General features: G+C 40.4%; 1 protein-coding gene across 18 annotated transcripts in view; it reads right to left on the bottom strand.

Annotated features, from left to right (window-relative positions):
* Nucleotides 1-23,455, bottom strand: part of PRRC2C (proline rich coiled-coil 2C) — a 70,902-nt gene that overhangs the window by 3,517 nt on the left and 43,930 nt on the right. For 5 of the 18 annotated variants that reach the window (XM_051625664.1, XM_051625663.1, XM_051625671.1 and 2 more), the window contains 13 exons: nucleotides 22,575-22,826; nucleotides 17,643-17,732; nucleotides 15,840-15,941; nucleotides 11,653-11,866; nucleotides 10,526-10,729; nucleotides 9,749-9,870; nucleotides 9,057-9,193; nucleotides 7,073-7,307; nucleotides 6,491-6,613; nucleotides 5,071-5,289; nucleotides 2,985-3,088; nucleotides 1,454-1,580; nucleotides 225-461 (listed from right to left, as the gene is read on the bottom strand). In XM_051625664.1, coding sequence (XP_051481624.1) covers nucleotides 225-461; nucleotides 1,454-1,580; nucleotides 2,985-3,088; nucleotides 5,071-5,289; nucleotides 6,491-6,613; nucleotides 7,073-7,307; nucleotides 9,057-9,193; nucleotides 9,749-9,870; nucleotides 10,526-10,729; nucleotides 11,653-11,866; nucleotides 15,840-15,941; nucleotides 17,643-17,732; nucleotides 22,575-22,826 — 2,166 coding nt within the window. The remainder of the gene's footprint in view (nucleotides 1-224; nucleotides 462-1,453; nucleotides 1,581-2,984; nucleotides 3,089-5,070; nucleotides 5,290-6,490; nucleotides 6,614-7,072; nucleotides 7,308-9,056; nucleotides 9,194-9,748; nucleotides 9,871-10,525; nucleotides 10,730-11,652; nucleotides 11,867-15,839; nucleotides 15,942-17,642; nucleotides 17,733-22,574; nucleotides 22,827-23,455) is intronic. The other 13 variants (XM_051625670.1, XM_051625681.1, XM_051625679.1 and 10 more) reach the window with 11 other exon arrangements.

Below are 23,455 nucleotides of genomic sequence, written 5' to 3'. Positions count from 1 at the left end.
TGAAAAAAGAAGCTCCCTACAATTTTTTCAGTCTGAAGTTCTTACTAAAAAAAAATAAATAATAATCGGGGCTTCAAGAAGGTCTGTGTGCAGCTGTTAAAGGCCTGGCTCCCAGCTTTGGGTCCAGAGGCATTTTAATGAAGAAATAACTTGCAGACACATTCCTGCCCTACAAGCTGTCAAGCCTGAGCTGGTGTTAACAGCACTGCTGTTCAAATACTAACCTTCACGTCTCGTTCAGCCTTCATCGCAGCCTGGGCCTGATTGCCTCTGGCTCCAGATACTGATCCACAAAGACCTCTGGCCACACGTGGTAAATGAGGGTGGCTCACAAGGCCTGTGGTCATCTGAGATGGCATCTGACTATGCAGTGCTATTGGCAGCCTCTGAACAGGTGCTGGGAAGGTGTTAGTATATGGGGCTCTTACCAATGGAGGGAGCAGGTTAGGCTGAGAGAGTATCTAAGTGGGGGAAAAACAACAAAAAGAGACATTTTGCAATTAGAAAATTGCCAACTAGATTGCATGTTGGCATTATCTTAATGGGGAAGAAGTTGCTGCTCTGCTGTCAAGAAAATTGGGCTTTTGTCTTGAGAGGCCACACTTGAACTCCAGAAAAAAATCAGCCCTGTAGTGCTGCTGTGCCTGAAAGCAGAACGTGTAACCAACAACCTAAAACCTGCACGTAATGGGGGAGAAGTTCCATGCAAGGCAGCAGAGGAGTCACTAGTGCAAGGCAGCCCTGGAAAGGCTACATAGTTTCTACTAGTGGCAATGAAAAACCGAATCTCAAACACTCCAAATGCTGAAAGACAGAAATACCCTGTATTTTCACAGAGGCTACACTTCCCTAGCAGCCTGGCTACAGCCTCCAGTAAGAGGGATGCACCACTCTTGTAAGTTGTGCTTCCTGGAATGCAAGAAGCCAATCAAACCCTTTGCTGTCAGCCCTGCTTCGTATGGGCTGCATGACTTCCAGAGATCCTTTCCAACCTGAACCGCTCCATCAGAGCTGCATCTCAGACAAACAACTGCAAATCTGCTTTGTCTTCCAACATCTAACATACGCACTGGGACCCTTCTAAGACAAAAAGCTTCTCCCTTTCCCCAACCAAACGATCTGTTTTTACAGGATGAGGTGCATTACAGCTGCACAGGGAAGCAAGCAGAACAACCATCTGTTCTGCATCTTTCACAACTTGTACTAAACTCCTCAGTATGCACAGAACTTTCAAAACTAAACACACCACAGAATTTCCACTACTAGTGTTTTTTTTTTTTTTGGCTTTGATCTTGAAATCAGTTTTCTCATGCCATTTCATTTAAGGATTCCATTTTGTACCTCCCCATGATAAAGCCTGAAGGAACACAGCCAAGTAACAGAATCACCAGGTCAGAGTTACAGAATCACCAGAAGAAACAGATCTGTTTGTAGGAAGCCACCAGTCACCTACCTGTGGTGCAAACTGTGCAGGAAAGGGCTGTGTCATTCTCACAGCAGCAGCTGCTGACTGAAACTGCTTCTGGTAGACAACGCTGTTCATTTTATTGGACTGATTGTTAGGACTTGTAGAACTGGCCCTAAAGAAAAGAACACCAGCTGGAATCACATCGCTCTCATTCAGAGGGTGTTTCTGCCTTTAGTAACAACTTCACTAGAAATTCAGCATTGGAGGGGGGGGAAAAAAACTCTTAGAGAAGTTGGTATCAGATTCTTCTGTACCTACCATTAGTTTCAGATGCAAACAAAGTCTCAATTTAAGAATACAAAGAGAAATCATAATCAGAAATATTTAGGACATGGAAAGATCCAAGGGTAAAGTCTGTATGAAAGAGACCTTTCCCAAAAGTATTTGTAACACAAATACTGATGCTGGAAGTGTGCTGCCCTTCCCATCCCTGCTCTTATGTTCAATTCTACCCCTTTACACTGTTTGCTATATTGTGTCAAGTTCAGAGCTTGTCACAACAGGCATTAAGCACACACAGCAGAAGCTGCCATGTGCAGCTGCTTCCACTCTGACCTGTTGTCATGTTTCAAAATGCACTTGAAAAGATTTCAAGAATTCACAGAAAATGCTCTCCCCTGTTTTATTTGGGAACATGACCCTCCATTAAAAGTTTTAAGAGGTGACAAATCACCATGAATTAAATGAAGCCTGAAAGATTATCTGGGGGAAGGGCACCAAACAGCCTTTGAAGAACCAGAAAAGACTGAAGAGCCTTCTTTAGGAAATGGAGCTTGATTTGCAGAGAGTTCTCATGTGTGGGTGATACACCTGGAGGCATGACTTCAGCATCGAGTTCAAGCTCTCATTTCTAGTTCACTAGAAAAGCCTGAACAGTCAGTCTGCTGCAGTGAAAGCCACCAACCACAGTCATGGTGCATTAGTGCACAGAGAACAAAACTTAAAGAACAAAACTACCTTGCAACAGAGCTCCATTTTCAAGCTCCTTCAACCCACTAATAACTTCACCCACAAGCCTCCCAATAGGTTTACCACAACGTGCATCTGCATATGAGCAAGATACTTAATTCTGTCAATAAACCAAGCAAACGTGCAAGCTGCCTACTGATTTAACTTGTGAGGAACTTACAGATCTTGCAATGATTCTTACTTCTCCAACTGAATTATTGCCTTGAAGTGTTTTTACTTTGAGCTCCGCAATTGAGATAAACTAACTGCGTCTTATTCCAAAGCACATGGTTTCCTGCCAATTCTGTGCTTTCCTGGTACAATCCCAGGTCGTTTCACAAGACTTGTTTTGTTTAATAAAAAAGGTATTTTTAATGTTTTATTTCACAGCTATGTGGTTCTGGCCAACTGATGACCTACTGGCATGCTGCTTTTAAGGTAAGATTAAGCACTGCACTTGACATTAGCAGGCCCCCACCACATACCTTTCAGAACTGGCTGCTCATGCATGACTAGGCACATTTTATAGCCTTGATTTCAAGGAATTTTGAGCTTAAGAGAAATTTACCGGAAGGGACTGGAGGTTGGAGTAGTGCTTCTACCAGTAACTGGTGGTGTCCCAGGTTTAACATCAATGCCACCTCCAAAGGCCTTCAAGTCCATTTCTGATATCTGAAAAAACAGTGATTGACATGTTAGTTCTCATTCAAAGAAAAATTCCATTTTACTAAGGAACTGTTACAGCTCACCTCACATTTTTCTCAATTAAAACAGCTACGTTAAATGGAGGTGAAAGCCAGACTGCAAAACAGCTTCTTATAATGAGGACAGCCCCAGCACCACAAACACCTTTGTGTACAATTTTCCTACACTATTTGATGCTACTTTTTAGCTTGCTCTTTCTACATAATGAAAGGGGATTTGTGACTCATTTCACATATTTGGCCCTAAAAGCCCCAGTGCTCCAGGGTTGAAATTTCCTTCCCCCTTCTCAGGTACCACATGAAAGTATGTAGATATAATCCTGAAAACTGCTGAAAAGTGCCCTAAGATAACCCATCTCCATAAAAAAAACCCCAAAAGCAAAAAACAGAGCTGTCACTCATACAACAAATCTGCAGACTCTAAATGGAGCAACAAATCTTGCATGTTATTTTGCAGATACACTCAACAGAACAAAATTGGTTTCTGGAACAGTATCTTTCCACACATGGCCATCAAGCATAATGACAACAATCAAAAGTGAGTTGCTTTTTAATGTTAACTTTCCTTAGCAGAAACATGATAGAACCCTTAAAAATGAGGCAGGAAAGTCATCTAAGGCCACCACCCCACCTCACTTCTTCTTGACATGAGTGATCATTTTCTAATGACAACTGCAGAAAAAAACATGCTGCTGCTGGGAAGATAGCTCATAAAAACCATCAAGGTGAAAAGGTCTGGCCAGATCCTAGGAAGCTAGAATGGTGCAAAAATCACCATGTAATTCTGGTGGGTAACATGATGAAAACCTGATCTAGAGACTTTGAAATTCTAGTTGCCATTACTGTCCAAGACATGGAATTAACATTTAAGAGAGATTCTTCTAATCACAGTTGTGAACCATTGGGGCAGCAGGGTAATTTTTATACTCCAAAGTACTCTAAATCTAGGCCACAAGCTCTAAGGATTTCAGGTGCAGCTCCAGAGCTAGACTACTCCCTGCTCTGGGGAAAGCCCTTGCTCTACCTGACAGAAAGCTTAGCTGTGTTTGTGTCCAGTGTTACCAACAAACGCTCACCTGAAAGTACGCTGCAACTGCGTTGTGCTGCACACTATCTGAAAATCTCAGGTGCCTGTAAATCTGTGATTCCATCTAAGACAAGAGATCTTGTGATTGGAAGCCAGCTCCACACATCCCCTCATTAGCAATCACCACAGCAGCTCCAGATAAAAGACAGAATTCCCTTATAGGTATTCAAATTTCTTGCACTATTTTGGTGTTATTTCCTTACTGGACCTGTCACTCCAGGAGAGCTTTCCTCAGGCTTTTGGTTGGTTTTCTGGGTTTTTTTTTTAATGTATGAAAGCTTGCACCTTGCATACAATGCAATGTTCTCAATACGCATCTTGCTGTGCTATGCAGAAAAGCAGACTCCCAGTAACATTAGTAGAGTTTCATTCTGGTTTAAGGTCACATCTGATTCAGAGTTTGTTGCACTGGAAAGACTTTTCCTCATATAACTTGCTCCAGTATGAGACAAGAAACAAAGCAACACATGCATGACCAGAATCAGAAACTAGCCCTGACAGTGTAATGTTGCTTCCCTGCTGCTCCAGCAACAGCTCTGTACTATTTTCTACACAAAATACTCTGCTAGTCCATGAAGTCATTATGAAACTCATTCAAATCATCAAATTTATTGCTACAGTATAAATGGACTAGTAACAAGTTAAGTACAAACACTCAGCTAAACCTTTACAAAAATGCACAGACCCAGTCACTAAGGAAGTAACCTTGACTGGCTTTTCTTATCTTCCCCTCCCTACCTTTTAAAGTTAAGGCAGATCTTTAAATGCAAGAGTCAACATGGGTTGCTGTGCTGGTTCTGTAGAACAGCACACAGCTCTGCTTTGTATCAGTTTTTATACAGTAGACCTCTCAGTATTGTTACCTTTCCAGTTGCAGCAATCATGCTGTGTTGAGTTCCTGCTGGGATTAATCCTCTGAAAGGCTGGGTCACTTGTGCAGGTCTGCTTAGATTCTGAGCCTGCGCTTGTGGTGGCGTGTGCTGTAGTGGTGGTTGTAAAGATTGGGGTAGGGCAATAAGTGGCTGTGCTGTGGATCCAAAGTTGGGCAAAGAAATCTGTGATCCTGGCAAAGGTACTGTCACCTGGAAAGGAAGTACAAAGTCACCAGTAACATATACACAAGGGCCATTATTTGACTTTCTTAATGAGCTCTACGATTTCAGCCATATTCAAGGTAAATACAGTAAGTTCAGACATTTATCCAGAGAGCTGTGACCAAGTAAATGAATTTATTGTTTAGCCTCTCTTTATAATCAGTTCTAATGACATTTGGGTCTTTGCTTTTCAGAACCAAAGTTGCAAGCTAGCTTCTAACTCCAACATCATTCAACTCCATTTCACTACAGAAGTAAAGTCAATTCAACTCAGATACTATAAATTGAGTAAAAGGGCTAGTCTGGGGGGTGGATGGGATTACTTTTTTACTTCATATAATTTCAGTCATCACACAGACACTGTTTGGGATAAAAATTAGATTTTACTTTCCAGTAGTCCCAACCAGCACACCACAGACCTGTTATATGAATGACAGCAGGTTCTAAGTATAGAGACAGCCAAGCTCAAATGAATTAAAACATTAACCCTTCTTAAAAGGTCCTTAAAATTTCATGCTAGATTTTCAACAAATTAGATAATTTTTTTTTAATAGCCACTTAAATAAAAAAATTGAACCAGAAGATGAAAACCACTAGGCAGCATCCTGTATATGTGATAGAATGCCCACACACAGCAAAGGAACAGATCTTTCACAAATAACTGAAAAAAAATATTTAAATTACTGGAGTTATTTTACAAACCTCCTGCTGTAGGTTACTGATGTGGCTGTCCTGTTTGCCTGTATTATAATCTATCTGCCGACTTCTCACTTGTTTTCTGCAGATTTGGTATTGCTGACATGTAGCAGCATACTGAGGTGTCATCTCAATGAGATTTGGTGCTAACAAAAGGGCTGCACTGAGCACCTGGAGCTTGTCTCTCTCCACCATCACTAACCCATCCCTGCAGCACATGCCTCAATCTCTCAGCAACACTGTACCAACTAAATCTTTGCCTGTCACTGGAAAATGAACTATTTAAGAGACGGATGATCAACAAGAGTGTGTAAGCCATCCAACTTCAGTAACTCAGTTTTTCAGTGTTGCTGCCATAGCTCTCCTTTGCTATCAATTTTCAATTCTTGCTTTTTATAATTAAGGCTTGTGTCAGCCCCTACCTCCACCCTCATCCCACAAAAAACATCAACAACAACATGCTTTCAAGAAGAATACAATTTAGGAAATTTACCATGCCATAGTTTACCTGCTGGAGAGCATTGGGAGACTGTGCAGTGTTGTAGAAATTGCTCTGGCCAGGCTGCTGAACTTGCCCAGAGTACAGATTTGAAGCCTGAGTGAGTGTAGCTCTGGCCTATGAAGAGTAAGAGACACCATTATGTTAAGAATACTCAGGAGAGCAGTTTTGAGACAGCATGGCACGTTATTCTGTATTTCAACCAGTTCAGTAGAAACCACAGCACAGGAAACTGACAACCTAAAGGTTTCAGCTTGTGACAAAGCTCTCATTTGCGAGTGGCAGAATAGCCCTTTATCACCTACCATAACAGAAATTAAACCTGAAGCTCCAATTAGGGACAGAAGTGCAAGGAGCCCTGTAGTTTGAGGAACAATCCTCATTTCAGAAATTATGCTAATGTAGCCTTATGAAATTAAAACTCTCTTCCAAGAGTCTTAAGGTTCCTGCCACCTTGACTTTCACACACAGTTATCACAGAGGCAGGCTTATCCCAAGCTGAGCCATACTTGGTTTATTACTGCATTATCTGTATCAAACCATTGCAGAAGTTTGGTGTTTTGTAGCATTTCCTACCTGGAGAATGTGTGTATCAATAAGCTGAGAGCCTCCCAGTCCTGAAGCTTGACTAAGCTGATGTTCGTATAAGATAGGAATAGGTTGTGTATTGGAAGTCTGTTGAAATGCCAGGCTTGACTGTGCCTTGGCAAGCTCCTGGTGTTGCACTGCAGGGAAGTTGTGTAAGGCTGTGCCAGACAGAACCACTGGTGATGGCTGAGACAAACCACTCTGCATAAAAGCTTGCTGGGATCTGCAAGAGATTGACACGTTGTACATAAAAACACAGAGCTCAACAATGAGCCGCCAAAAATTAAGTACACAGGTTACATTATTTACATGGAATTAGTTCTACTCAACAGATTTTCACCTAAGAAAGGCAGATTCTTCTATTTACTCTGCAGACAACAAAACAGATGCTACTAAAGGCCACAGGAAAACATGACAAGGCTTTTTATTTAAATCTTAAAGTACACTTAGCTATTTAGATGTGCATGCTAAAATAGTTTTTGAATAACTTAACTGTAATATACAGAAGCTACTAGTTGTTAGTTCCTGTGCTATAAGGTAGGATTGGAGCAGCACCACATGTGAATAGTTCCACTTAGTCATAAAGGAAACTGCTTTGTTCTCCTGACTTCACAGATCTCCTTAGTCCAACTTTTAATACTTATAGGTTAAATCACTGGATGCTGACAATTGTAGTTTCCAAATTAATACTTTGGCTTCAAAACAGTAACACAAACACTGCAGCCTTTAATTTTAAGTAGGTATTAAACTGCCTTGTCACCAGCAGGGGGAAGCTGCAGTTTGTTTAAAAAACAAAGATAAAAAACAGTACAGCAAAGCACCACAACAGATACACCTGGGTTGACTTTTTCTATACATTTTCTTAATTGCAAAACATTCTTTGAGTTGCACTCCAATCCCCGGAGAAACCTCTCCAGAATGTATGGGAAGGACTGTCTTCAATGTAGCTAAAAACATTTCCACAACCTTTTAGTTTTATTTTTTAAAATTTTTAAAACCAGTAAACTGTGCGTTTCCAGGCTTATCCTCTTCTGCACCTTTAGAGACATGGGGGAAGTATTCACCCTCTTACAAAGTGCACAACCTGAAACTCCATTAACACTGGGTTTGTGCATGACTAGATCAGCCAGAAGCATTTATTCAATTGACCACATGCCACACTGATTGTGTTTCTGCAACTAGCTAAATGTTTGCAATAACTTTTGTCAGCTGTGGTAGAACAAGCAGCATTTGGTCCTAGTCAGCCAAGCACAAAGTCAGAATAAACATGTAGTCAATTAAACCTTCTGTGACTTCAGACATTGCAACAAGCAGGTTTTTTTTACAGCCCATGAAAACCCCATAATTAAATTTCCAAATAAACATTCTCAAAGTGAAACTAACAAAATTTGTCAGAATTACACCCCTGTAAATCAGTTCTGATAGGAACTGCAAGGAAGTTTTGGAAAGGCTTACAGTGAAAATCTGTCCAGCTATCAATGCTATTTGAGATCTACTGGTCTTCCTATAATCTTCTTTGGCAAACAGAAACACTTATTTAAAACATACCCTGCTAACCCCTACCATCTGACATTAAGTTTCTACCACCTATGGGGTTCAAACTAGGATTTGGAAGTGTTCCAAGACTCTGATGTTGGTTTTATTAGAAAATAACAAATTACTGAATTAAAAAGCGACCAATTCCTCTTTTTCTGTTCTCTTAGCACTAAAGTCTGATGCTTTCAGCTTCTTAGCTTGGTTTTCTAAAGGTACAAATATCATGCAGAACTTTTGAACCCATAATTTCACAGCTACATCTGCACAGGCAGACTACCCAGACAATCTGTAGAGTTCTCAGCCAGCCAAACAAAAGAGATTCTGGGAAAGACAGGAAGATGAGGCAGCTATTGAGCATAGAACACCAGGCTGCAGGGAAGCAAGTTCTATAAATTCTGCCACTCAAACCCCAAAGAAATCTGCACATGCTACCTACCTATAAGGTTGTAAGGAGGAGTTGAACAACTCTTGGGCTTGTGAAACAGCTGGTGCAGCTCCTAAACTCAGCTGAGCTTGATGCTGTCCTTGCAGAGGTGCATAGATAGGGATGGGGATCTGCTGAACTGAAGCAGGCTGCATAAAAAAAGAAACTATTAAATACACAAGGACAAAAGTGACACAGAAAAGCTACAGTTACATGTGTACCAGCATTTGTGTAATATTATAAAAAGTAAACAAAGAATTTCAAATCCCAAGGCTACATGCAGAGCTGGTATCTCTCCCATGCAAAAAATTACTTTCTAATTGAATTGTACACTGTTCCTTGCAAATAACCATCAGAAACTGAATTATTTAGATTTGTGTGCAAAACAAGTGCACAAGGTTACACACAATTTTGTACTACAAAAGTCAAATAAGTGTGTACTAACATGGCCACAAACACCTCCCATGAATATGTACTTTTACATAAAGTATATTTTGTGACTGCAAGCTTATTCTCTTAGCTTTCATGACAAATGCTTGCATTCTCAGGAAGAGCAGAGCTCAAACAGTGTCTGCATGCACCAGAACAAAACAGCAAGGGTAGGTATGAGCTGTAGCTCCACACTCCCCTGTGCCCATGAGCTCATTAGTACACATTTGAAGATAATTTGAACAGGGGAGGGACAAAAAAAAATCACTGAGTACCTGAGAAAGCCCTGGTTGAAAGCCTTGCTGTTGGGCCAGAGAAGGTGGTGCCAAACGTGCATGTTGGGTATTGAATAGATGACTTGTATCCATATAAAAGGCTGGGATTTGAGCTGCAGCACCTCAGGAAGAGCAATACAATTAGTACTTTATTCCAAACATCTCCCTGCTAGAAAGGTTTTCAATGAAGAGTTAGAGATGCAGCCATTGTCAACACTTCTCAGTCTGACAGCTACCAGAGACTGGGAGAAGAAAGAAAACCAAAGAGGTAGGTGCCTAACCAGCTTTGGTATCTTTTCACCCCCAGAATCCATCAGTCTTGCATATGCAACTTCAATCCTGTGCAATTCTTGGGAGACGAGAAACAGATTCTGGTCAAAACAGGCATTTGGGTGAAGGAAGGGGAAGAACAGGCTATACTTTCATGTAACTTATGTTTACTACATGTAGGGTTTTCTTTAAAGAAAAACGCCATGATTCTAAGCTATTGCAGCATTCTTGGTATTAAATGACGACTCATGATCCTTCAACAGAAAAACAGGACCTCAAGAGATTTAAACTTACTTTCTTCAACAAGCTAACAACACAGCATTATCTTTACGCTTACTGATAGAAACTTGCATATTTAGAGTATGACACAACTAGTGAATATTTGCTTACAGAATGCTCTCCAGCAGTCTGTCTTTACCTCAGACAAAACCAGAACTGAATTCAACTCTCCAGCTTCAGAACTCCAAAAAAGCAGACAGGTGGCTTCTCAGCCACAAACACTATTACCTGCTGCAGACTGAGACACATAGACCTGGGGACTTTGCTGTTGCTGGGCAATGAGGGATGGCATACAGCTCAGCTGGGAAAAGTGACTGGCAGAAGCTAGGCTGCTTGTCTGCAACTGCTGTGGTTTCACTTTACATATATTAGGAGGGTCTGAGGTGCTTGCAGTCTTCGTACTCAGAGAAGAGGTTGTGTATGTTCCAGTGCCTACAAGGAAAGAATCAAGTCATACATCATAAAACAGCTAAAGATATTTTGAAGCCTCAATTTTCAGTGGCCCAAGTTTTAGGACAGCTATGCAAGCACAGCCACAGCTGGTTAAGAACACTGAAACCTAATGCAGCTGTTTCCATCAATCTAAGATGGACAGGGAGGACAAATCTGTTAAGTTCACTATAGGAAGCACTGCAACCATAACACATCTCTTTTCTCAAGTACAGGAGCATATAAAAATACTGAAGTGGACATCTCGGTCAGTTCTGCAATGAAGTATCATAATTTACAGTAGTTGTGTCTCTCATGGTTGAGAGCTGGCTCCAAAGGAAGTTTTTTTTCAAGCACTTCAGCTGAGATTTCACCTAACCAAGGTAGAAACTAGCACTACTTCTGAACAGCAGCTGGACATTTGCTCTGCCTAGACGGAGGAGGTTTTGCCATGAGCTGTCGAAGCTTTGGCTCCAAAAACAAGAGCACAAATGAAAGCAAGACTGCAACTAGCTGAGTATCAGGACTACCATCTGCTCCAAAATCTACTTGCTCGCCTTCATTCAGCTGAACAAAATGAAACCAGTAAGGCAGCCAACAGAAGTGTACTTTCTCTTTCAAGTCTATATAAGTAGCGTAAGTCCATATAATAGGCAGAAAAATGTCTTCTTAATATGCTTTTCATCTGACTGAAGTGGAATGGGTGAAGTATTTAAATTAAAATTAATTAAAAGGTATTTAGGAAGCTGCTGTTAAGCTCTGACATTTCTCAGAGGTCCTTTCCAACCGTGACTATCCTGTGATTCATACTAGCATAAAGCTTTTGTTACTTCTGCATTAAACTTAATTCCAAATGGAATCTACATTCTTGGAAAGCATAACCAAGGAACAATACAACAGGATACTACAAACTTGACATCTGGTACCTGATAGTGAAGTTGTTGGTGTAACTGAGGCGACTGGAATAGGGGGCATTGATGCACTAGAGAAAGAGCTGTAAGTACCACTGCTTGGCCCAGTGTTGCTGCTGCTGCTGCTGCCACCGCTGCCACCAGCAATGGGAGACGCTGCTGAGGTCACTGGTGAACTCTTCTCCCCCATGTTTGGGGAATTCTCCCATGCTTTGCGAGCAGACTCCATCTGTTTAAAAGAAAACAAATTTCCTTATCTATTAGGAAGTTTCAACAAGTCAAACAGTTGTCTTCTTTTAACAGTTCTTTTTAGGTAAAAAGGCAATTCAGGCTTCATGCGAGCCTCTTGTAAAAGTCACCATAATCGTGCAAGTCTGTTCATGCAAAAAGCATACAGCTTGAAGTTGGAGCTTTTCATCTGTTCCAACTGCACATGTGCACAGTTCACCATCTTAACACTCAATGCTCAATAGAGAATTCACTCACACTAATCGGGCTTGGTTTTGTTTGACATGAAGAGCAAAAGACAGTGAGCAAAAGGTAAAAAACCGTAAGCCCTTTGCTTACAAGTTATTTGGGCCATTTCAATGAACTGGCCCCTTGCTTTCTTGGTAAATAATCCAGTCTGAGTGACCACCAAAAAGATCTAATGCAAAATTTGGTAAACACAAGAGTTGTCAAATTTAGATTTCCAAAGCAACTGCTGTTCAATAAAACAATCAGGAGCTGACACAGCTTGTGCACACTGCTTTCCATTGGTGCTAAAAATGCTTCATGCTCCTCTATTTCTATAATAATAGAGTTTAAATCTTGCACAGCAAGAAAGATGAAACCTCAATTTAAATATTTTATACAGTTATCTTCCACTAAAAGTGGAAAGAATTATTGTTTTACTGCACCCAGTAACAATCTCATTATGGCAACATCAGACATGCAATGCCAAATCTGAACTGAGACACTTTTGAGGAACTACTGAAAAGGAAATATTAAAACTACACTCTTAAAAGGCTTAAACACAGTCCATGGACTTCTCTACAACCTTCAGCTGTCCCCAGCTGAAACAAAGATTTTGCTAGTAGAGCTGGATGCCACAGGTTGACATGGCTCACCTGGCAGACTGTAAGCTTCTCAAGGCTGGGTGCTGTCTTTAATGCTACACATACACGCAAAAATACATATTCATCAACAAATCTGACCTCACTGCCTTGACCAATCCAGCCCCCTAACAGGGACTGGGAGTCTCTGAAGGTCGTACTTTCAACCTATCCTGTTTGACATGAGTCTGGACACAACAAACATGATTTAAGTTATTTGTTTAGATGCTTCAGGAGTGATAAAAAAAGCAAAGCAACACCAAAAGTAGTGGTTAACAGCTGATCAATACACACTCAAGTGGAAAGTGGAGTTTTGTATTCCTCAAGAGAGGAAAGGGGGAAGAGGGAAACCTTGTTACACATTAAATCATCTGGAGGTAAGTCACTCATTTTCCTTTTTGAGATCTTGTTCCCCAGCAACCATTCTCAGCTTTCCCTCCGCAACATTTTCCTCCAAATTGGTTCTGGTTCTTGAAGATAGGGCCAACCCCAAAATGTATTATCAATCTCCTGGAAAGGACACTGCCTAAGGTGGAGTACAGTAAGACTGCAGACTCCTTTTTGAACACTATAGGCTCTGGTAAGACAGGGTAATGATCTTGTACTGCACTGGTATTAAGAGAGAGTGAAGTACCTGTGAATGTCTCAATAGAGAAGACACAGAAGCTCCTACCATGTCCAATAAGTTTAATGATATCCCGCAGAAACTATTCCTATCAAAAGCTAGAGCCTACATACTGCATTTGTCTTCCAAAACTAACCACTGCCAAGATCCCAGATCATCCCACAACCTAACCAACTTGCAGTAAAGGGCAGATAACAGAGCCCTGTGTTTTCTATCAGCTTTGCTTTTAGAGATCTCCTTAACAATCTCTTAATTTCTTAAGCCAGAAAAGATGCACAAGAGATTGGTACTCTAGGAGTGCCTATGCAGCACCACCTACAAAGGAGTAAGAGGCTCTCAAGTGAGGCTGGGAAAAGTAATTTCACTGCTTGCTTAGTTATGTGAAAAGGAAAGCACAGATTGGAAATCATGGTTGCTTCAGGCTTCTCTTCACTGTTGAGTCACTGGGGCCTTCACACTGCAATAATGGTTCAGCACATACGACCTAAAAGCTTAACAAGAGATAAATATCCATGTGTTTATATGCCAAAGTTTAAATTATCAGAAAAATAAAGTCCAAAGGTGTCAGATTCTGGGCCAGATGCCTACACAGGAATTTTAGATGGAATCTTGGAACCTGAAAGAGGGCCAGGGAGCTCTGTTTAAGACTGTGCTGGACTTTCTTTTGCTCAGCTCCTTACCTACCACTTGCTCTGTCAGCTAAGTTCTCAAGAGGATGTCTGCCTCAGTAAAGGTGTCTTTGGCAAAGTTACTCCAAGGAGACAAGAGAACTCGACAAGTCTTCCCATATGAGCACCTAACACTGGCAGAACGACACCAAGTAGCAGGTGCAAGTGTGGCTGAACTCCCCTGCTGAGTTTCCTCAATGACAGGGGATGGAGAAAAGAGGAGATGCAAGGGTCATTCCCTTATGAAGGTAGAGCCTGGGGATTTTCTTCTTTTAAAGGGAAGGAAGAAAATGCTTTCCTCTCTGCTGCTCTGTAAGTATCTCTTAAAAGAAGCACTGATTATATTAAAAAGGATAACCTAAAGAGCAGCTCTGCTCTGTCTGGATCAGAAAGCCTGTTGAGAAAGAGACAGCCTCAGTGTGTGCTTCAAAACAAGTTTGTTGACCTCAGCAAAAAGGAGGTAGAGTTCAGTGGCAAAAAAATAGAAAGTAGAGACAAAGCTCCTTCTAAATGCCTTTCCATTCAGATTTTGGTCAGTGTTCTTCAAGGTAGCATCAAAACATGAATCTTCAACATATTTGCACACATCCAAGATCTATCATCCACTGAGAAGACAATCAGATCACCAACACCAGAACAGTAGAGACTGCTACTCTAGATAATGCTTTCTGACGCCAGAAAGTCAGATCACAGTAACTTATTACACAGAAATGCAACAGAAAACCAGATTTTTGTTAAAATTACTTGTCCTTCTCCAGCCCTCTCCCCATTTTTGCTGGTCTACTGTTTCAAAGTGTGTTACTTTTTTTTTTTTTCCCCAGGAAACAAAGTGTTAACAAAAGAAAAGCAAAGATTCAACAAGAGATCATTAATAATTATCAGCTGCAGGGAACACAAGCAAGGAGCTGTCAAACCATGCCAGCGAGACACAAGTCTCCCTGGGACTGACAAGCAAGCTTCTCCAACGTGTTAGTTCTGCTTCCAACCCCTAGTTCCTATTCTTCTTTCCAAAATTTAGAGAAAATAAGTTCAAACATCACTCTTCCTGAACACTAGAAGCAGCAATGATATTTCAACTTGTACAGTCTCACCTGCAGTCACAATCACAAAGCCAATCTAGTACACACACACAAAAAAAAGACCAAAAACTTCTAAAGATACAGTAGCAAAGCTAGAGCACAACTCTGTGTTAGTGAGTTATACAATGCACAAAGTCCAAAATCCAATAAAACTGGAAAGCACCATTCAAAATCATCTACACACCTGCTCTACACTGGAGAGCAGAAAACAACGTTTATAACAAAACACATTCTGACTAGCTAATCAAACTGCCCTTCACAGACACCAACAGACCACCTACGATTCATTATTTAGAAAACTTTAGCCATCCAACTCAAAACCACACTTTCACTACACCAAAATCTTACAGCTAAGAAGAAATCAAGCTCAGCTTACCAAGCAAGTCCTTACAGCCTTTGATACCAAGCTAGGCAACTTCAAGCTAAACTCTCAAAAACCCCTCAGATTCTGATGGCTTGTCAACAACACTATGGTACCTGCTAAAACTCTTTTTCCAGGGCAGTGGGAGCCAGGATTGGTTGAGATGCTAAGTGTTAATGCAAAACAGGGTTAGATTTATAATTTAAATGCATCCTTTGATAGCCTCGTGTTTCAGCCATCCGTTTATATGCAAAAGCAGTTCAGCAGAGGAAACAAAGGAAGGCTCTAAAAAAAAAAAAGGTTCACCAGCAAGTTCTCCATTAACTTTTTCCCCTGCATGCAAGAAAACGACCCTTAGAGGGATGTAGTACATACCTTGAGGGTGAGGTCGACGGTAGCGGGAGAAACTGGAGTTAGGCTGGAGCTCTGTTGTAGAGTCTCCCTCCTAGGGAGGGGAAGGGTGTGGGGCAGGGGCACCTGAAAGGCAGGCAACACACATCACATTCTAACTACGTCTACTACAAAAGCCCCAGAAAAACAAAGCTCAAGCTTTATTAAGTGAGCTACAATTTCTTCAAGGCTTGAGCATTTGGCAGGGAGATTTTGATAAAATAAAGTGAAAATTTGGTAGGCAGGAAAAAGCCATTCAGCAGGTGCTGAGATGCTTCTCAACTCTCTGTCAGAGGCTGAAGACTAAGGTTCTGAAGTGTCCACGTCTTCTGCCTAAACAATACCAATTTTCTGCTTTGGGATTTACTTTATAGAGTACCATCTCAGTTTACTGATATGCAAAAATTCTTCCCAAGCCAAGTTTGGCCTGTTTTGTACCAATACAGTACATGGGCTTTGTGACCTTGAGTTCTGAGATGCAGTTTCTGAAAAGAGGAAGCTATAAACCTCTCAAGTCACAGGACCATCAAACAAAACAGATCTGCCATCCAATAACTGAATTCAGGTATCTTTTCTTGCAAAACATGAAAGATGTGAAACTTAAGGAAATAAACTTGACATAATGCTATTGCTATCTTTGCCTAAGAAAACACTGATGGTTTTCCTAGAAGTTTTAAATTATTTGTACAAAAAATACTGCTGTGGCCAGACTATTACTTCTGACCATTTCTTTCTCCATTCACAGCACAGCTAATAGACTTCCACTGTACAAGATAAAGCTAATCCAAAAGACAGATACTGAAGCTTTGAAGCAGGTTATAGCACAGATCCATTGTGGTCAGGAGCCCCTACTTCCTGTGTTGCAAATCCATCTCCAACACACCACAGGGGAGCATACACTAACATCCTTAACACAAAATAATTCAGTCTTCCACGCTAAATGCCAAAGGCACAAACACACCACCACCAGAAAATACAGCATAAGAGCAAGTTCAACCAGCATTGCATCAAAACTGCATTAAAGGATGCTGCAGCAAGCTGAAAAGCATTTTAGATGGAATTCACAAGACATCTTCGTAAAACCCTGTGATCCTACTGTATGATTCTTTCCTCTCACAAACAAGTGACTCAACTCTGAGCTAATTCTACTTCTGCTACTCAAACAACAAAAACCACAACACCCAAGTTGCCAACCTGACATCCCAGCACACTCAAGAGAAACTTGACCTTGCTACAAGTCACAACCCAGCTGGTCCACTCGACCACCATGCCACGCTCACACAGTCAGGATCATTTACGAGGACCACAAGCAACTGAACAACTGAAAGCCTGTCTGCTTTCAGAAACCAGTAAGCTGCTGGCTTTACATGTAGTTCCTGTCATTTCAGGCCAGAGGTCAAAACTGCTTTGTTTGTAAAAGCCTTTCTTCATATTCACCTACAGAACTCTGCTACTGATACCAGGTTCAAGTCCCAACTGCTGCTGAGAGCATGCTCTCTCCTCATGTCTGTCCTCCGTTTTTCAGAATTGCCCCTAAAAACATCTCCACTTTGTGCTTTCTATAGCTCATTGTGGTTGTTGAGAAGAGAGGAAAATACCTGACCAATTCCAGAACAGATACTAATCACACCAACTATCCTTCACAGCAAGATTACTGGACAATGCAGCTAGTTAACCTGAAGGAAACGCCAGTGACTTGTTTACTAAAGGCACTATGCTGTGCTTTAAAGATGTGTGAAAGTATTTTCTTGTCTTCAAAGTCAAGATGATCACTGCGATAAGACTTACGTTCGTCACCAAAGTCTCCTCCATTTTTGTACTGCTAGTAGCCACTGTGTTAGGATGAGAAGAGGGTGTAGTGTAGTCTGTTACAGACTCCTGTGAAGAAAAATAATTCCATTAAAATATCTCCCTTATCTAAATTAGATTTTGAGTTTCTTGGACAGATGTCAGCCTTTCTACAGGAGGAGTTCACCAAGCAACAGAAGATAAAGATTCTAACATCTTTATTTTTTTTCCTTAGAAGATGTGTCAAGCAATCCTTGCTGCTGAATTGCTACTGAGGTCAGAAGAATTCTTGGGAATCACAGCTTGCCTCATAACCTCAACATGTATCTGGAGACAAGTCAAAACAGACTCTGGGCTCTAGATATATTAAACTGTGGCGGTATAACAACATCTGTCAAAGATCCTTCAGCCTGTGGTCACTTTTACCCTATTTAAAAAGTAAAAAATATTAGCTGAAAGCTTTCCATAGCTTTAAATAAATACAGAAATCGAACCTACGATAAGGCCTCCAGATTAAAAAGAAGACATAGGGACGGCTGCAATATGCAAAATAATTTTCTTTCCTTTAAGTCCTGTTTCTGAAAGTCACAAGACCCAGCTTCTCTGGATGGTGAAGTCTACCTCCAGTGCAGATTTCTGCACTGGGCAGGGATTTCAAGGAAGGGCTGAAGTTTCCAGTCTACTCAGAGGCTTTCCTTGAAGCTTATTTGTCACAGTTAAGTGGACCTTAACGTGCTCAATGATCAAGGTTCACTTTCATGGACCTCACTGTAGGCAGTGACTATTCCAGCTGTAAGTATAAACTGCCTGACTAAAGTGTCCCATCAACAACACTCCCAGCTCTCTAGAGAATGATGTACAATAAACAAAAAAGACACTGGTAGTGCTGTGAAGACAATTTAAAACACTTTCTTAGTTCTCGTCACCGGGTATCTATTGAGCATATTCTGGATAGGCAACCAGGTGTTACCAGAACCTGACCCCACAGACTGTTACATAAATGGAGTTACCCTTAGCCAAGATCCACTTGCTAGTAAACACTGCAAACTCCAAAGTTTTATATGTCTGAAGACCAAAAAAGGCTCTATCATGTTTCTAGAAACAAACACTAAGAAGGAAATGAAGGAGAAAGCAGCAGCAGGACTGCTGATGAGTGCCTGAACTCGCCAAAACAATGATTCTGAAGGCAAATACCACATAATGCTTCTTAACTGCATCCAGCCTGTACAATAAGCTATTTGAAAAGTGCACACTCAATTTACCCCTCAAGCCTATAGCAATGTCTCCTAAAAGAGGAATTAAAGCATTAAGATACTAACTGATACAAATAAGAAAGAATCTTCCTTGAAAGGATGAGGTCATTTTGCTAAAAGACTACAAGCTAAACCATGAGGTGAGAGGACACAAGTGCACATTGACTTATTTTTGTATTTAGGAAGGAAACAGAACTATTTTCTGTCTTTAGTTATTTCCTTTACTTGTTAAAACTTGCAAAATGAGATTTATGATGTTTCCCACAATCTGAACTACCAAACTGCAAGTTGCACGTTTATATTTTATTCCAATCAGCAACCTTAACTAGGGTAGAACAAGACAAGCATATGAGGCTGCTTTAATCATAGGGTCCTTCTAATGAAGTAATTAACTGGCTTATGTTTTTTTTTAAGATGCTTTACTGCATAAGAAAAAGGAAGTTTTTAATATAACTTTACTAAAATTCCTGCAAAGTTTGGATGCAAATTTTACAGGGTCTCAGCACTAAAATTCCTTACAAAAGAAAATATTGCTAGCAAAAGACTATTGCTAGCTTTTTCACTTTGGAAACTTACACCACATAAATGCTTTGTCACTAGAATTAGAACCAAACCACTGCACCAGCTCTGGTGCCCTTAGAAGTAGATGTACAATGCTGGATGGTTCTACAAAGAAGACTCACATGCAGAACATGCAGATGAGACACTACTCCATAAGCTGCAGGTTAACCACCATCCCTCATTTACTGGTACATTAAGTCTAGGAATCTGTTAGATATGGTTTATCCCCATAACCTTCTGCAATTCAAATGAAGTGATTCTCCTGTACAACTATTTCATTGAATAAATCAACTAATTACTTTATAATAAACTAGTAAGAGTAACAATAGCAAGAACTGTACATGCTGTTTTGAAGTTATCTCTAAGTTTTTTATACCTAAGAAAAAGAAGAGGCAAACTTTTTCTAACTACCTACTTTGCTCAAAAAGAAGAGATGACAAAAGCTGAAGTGACACTATGAAAAAAAGGACATGGCAGAACTAAGAGCTGACCTTGCTATAAAGTATCAGGATACTATATGGGATTAATTAGCTATTTGATTTGTTCTTACTTAAGTCACTCAAAACGGACAGCTTGCCAAATACTCAAAATCTACTTTTAAGTACAGTCTGTGTCCTTCTAGACGACATCTCTGTAAGACAATTATCAACTATCAGTGCAAACATTTCATTGCCACGTCCACAACCAGATAGTGGTTGTTGCTGTGACTTGAAAGCTTCAAACCATAAGAGATGGCAGCATAGAGAAAGGCAAGGGGTAAGGTGTTTTACCTGATTCAGACCTATGTATCAGGTTGCCTTTACCCCCAAAATACTGCAAAACCCAAGAGAAACAGATGCAATCACTTCAGAGCATCATGCTTATGTTCTAAACGTAAACATCTCACCAGTATAATTGGATTTATATTTACACAGTTTCTAAGGTAAAACAGTCTTGGTATTATTAAATGCATATGCTTCTATGACTGATGTCATCTTACTGCTCTTATGAATAAGATGTCACCACCTTTTCCCTCATTAATGAGCAATAGCGAAAATAGCTGCATTACAAATCAGTACAGAAACTCCAAGACCGCAGCAGTGTTTGAACTCATTTTAAAAGCTAGCAAGACTGGTTTATTCCTGCAAAACCTAGATGAAGCTTAGGTTATCCAACAGATCTGCAGGTTGTTGGTTCAATTTCCATAGAATATAAAATATGACTACCTCTTTGCTAGCAAAAACTTACTCATGCCCTAGGAACTACTCATGAAAAAGGAATTGAAAAGAAAACCTGGAACTGTTAAGACAGCACTGCTTAGGCCTATTATTACATGCTTTTATTAGTGACTACAAAACAAGGAAATTATTGGAAATTTTCATATCCAGCACAAACTGGAAAATTTCCTTTCACTCTAGTCTTCTCTCCAGAAGCCAGAAGATTGTCACTTTAATACTGTGATAATTCAAAGAACCTTGGCAACCCATATTTATAACTAAGGCCAAAAAGGCACAAAATCCAGACCTTCCTTTTGAAGATTCCAAACTTTAAAAATACAGTTGTAGAGATGAAATAATGCTGATTCTAGTAGAGCTACTCTATATTGAGTTAGCCTGGAATAATCAAAAGTATGTTTCCTATTCTGTATGAGGTTTTAAAGAAGCATCTCCTCTTATCTTGAGCTCTGATCACAGGAGCCTGAAAGACAGTCAGAAAGCACATGACACACAAACAAAAAGCCTTCTTACCAAATACTTGAGCAAGCTGGTGCTTATTCTACATTTTTAGTTTGGCATAAAAGAAGGGTACTTTATCTGCTTCTGGTATCTAGATGTGCCATTCACATCTACTTACAAGATGGAAACTGCCAGGAAGGATGAGAAATCCCAGCACTTAATTTTCTTACATATTTACCATTCCACAAAAATCAAATTTGCAGCTACCTTGTTGGACACAAATATCCTCCTTAAACACCTGCCCTGTAACAAAATTTCATTGAGACAGCATCTTCTGCTTGCATGACACCTCAGCAATAAACTGCCAAAACTGTCTTGTCTTTATAATTTTCTTTTCCGACTGCAGGTGACAAAGATATATTGTGAGTGAGCTGCATTTCAGAATCTTCAACTATTAATGTAACTTTTGTGGAAGATCAGTTTTCCCACGTAACATCAGAAAATTTCTGCTTAAGACTAGGAAAGGGAAGACTAAGACAACACACAACAAACTTGAGTCTAAACTCACAAAACTGCTTTACAAACCTACAAGCAGCAATTTTCCTTTACCAAAGCAGGTTTAACCATTAACTACTAGCTTGAACTGTATGATTAGTTTACATGCAAGAGATGACAACCGCAGTTCTTTCTCAAGGCAATGCTGCCATAGTGAGGGCAGGCCCCACACAGGTCCTTGGGCAAAATGTCTGTGGATGTTTTTCAGCCAGTGCTCTCAATGCACCACAGCTAAGAACTGAGCTGTAGAACAATGAATCCCGACAGCAAGTCACCATCTCACTGATGAGCAGTTACAGAGAAGTCAGAGAAGTTCCATGCAGGTAACTATGTTGAATCCTCAGCCTCCTCGAGGAGTTCTGCAAGACATACCTTGTCAATATTCCAAGCCAACAGGAGCTGACGTTACCCTTTAGGTAAACTGAACAATCCTTAGCCAATGCTTAAGCTTCTTCCTAGCTTAGAGATTTCTTCTTCCACAAAACAGCACTTAATTTACAGCTTCAGATCACCCATGCACTCAACCAACAATTGTGCACACCACTTCAGTTCTCTGCTGAAAGTCAAGCACTGATCTTGCATGTACCACATATACCCAAGTTTACACAATCTGCCTCTACCAGGCTCCAGTCCCACTCTGAACAGCTTGGCTCAGAACAGAGTTTTCAAATTCGTAAGGCAGCAAAAGAACTTTAAAACCTTCCAAGCTAATCTCTGTACCAACAGAATCTCCATGCCACTTCTGGAGAACCGAAACATTCAAGCAGTACCGGTATGTTTCAAATTTGCTATTCAGTGTACTCTGCTGTCCAGGTAACTACAATCAGCAGGCAACCATGTGTCAATTACATCATTATAATAATATTTTTACACAGAAGGCTCATGAATTTGTCAAATGTTTTTCTTACCTTTGTGTTTGTTCCAAACTCTGGAGCAGATACAGATATCATTGTTCCTATTTCCGTGCTTAGTTCACTTGGTGCTTTGGTTTCCTTTGTCGTGACAGGTTCTGGACTTCTGACAGAAGTGGGAGATGGCTTCTCCTGTCCCTCAGGCTCTCCCTGCTGGGCATCCTTCACCTTCCTGTTCTTTAAAGAACGCTCTTTCCCAATAGGACCAGGTTTATACTCTTTGTTTTCTACTGGATTCAAGTCTGGAAGCTAAGTTAGTGTTAACTTGTCAGTTATGTATTCCCTCCCATGTCCTATCCCACAAAAACACTCTAACAAGCTTAAAATAATTTTGTTTAAATCTAACAAAGCTTTCTGAAGAGTAGTAAGTTAGCAGTACAGACATGAAATGAATTAATTTTGAACATTAGAAATCTAAATCACTGTTCTCAAGCAATACATGTTTCATGTGAAGTGGTAGAGCTCAACTAAAATAAGATCTAGTTAAAACCTATAGAAGAAAGCCACCTTACAAGAAAAGCACAGAAGCCACTAGACTCTCTATACATGCAGGTTATTTTAATTTTCAGACAACTGGGATTTTACAGTGCCTCAGAAAACCAGAAAAGACTACCTTAATTTAAAGATATCTTGATGTATGGACGTCGGCAGCATTTTTCCCTAGGAATTAAGCACTATGGGGATATCCAGTAAAAATAAGACACCTATGTGCAAGAGTTGTCTTATACTGCAGCCACCACAGCTGGAGTAACTGCTGCAATTCAGTAGCTCTTTTTTGTGCAGCTGAATTAAAGCGAAAGGCAGGGCTTCAGGGAAGCTCAGTGTTCTGTTTAAAGAGCCATATCCTTTCTGGCTGAGACTACTCAGCTCATTTCACT

Source organism: Apus apus, chromosome 7, assembly GCF_020740795.1.
Source record: "Apus apus isolate bApuApu2 chromosome 7, bApuApu2.pri.cur, whole genome shotgun sequence".
Classification (NCBI taxonomy): Eukaryota; Metazoa; Chordata; class Aves; order Apodiformes; family Apodidae; genus Apus; species Apus apus.
This window is presented reverse-complemented; position numbering and strand designations above follow the sequence as displayed.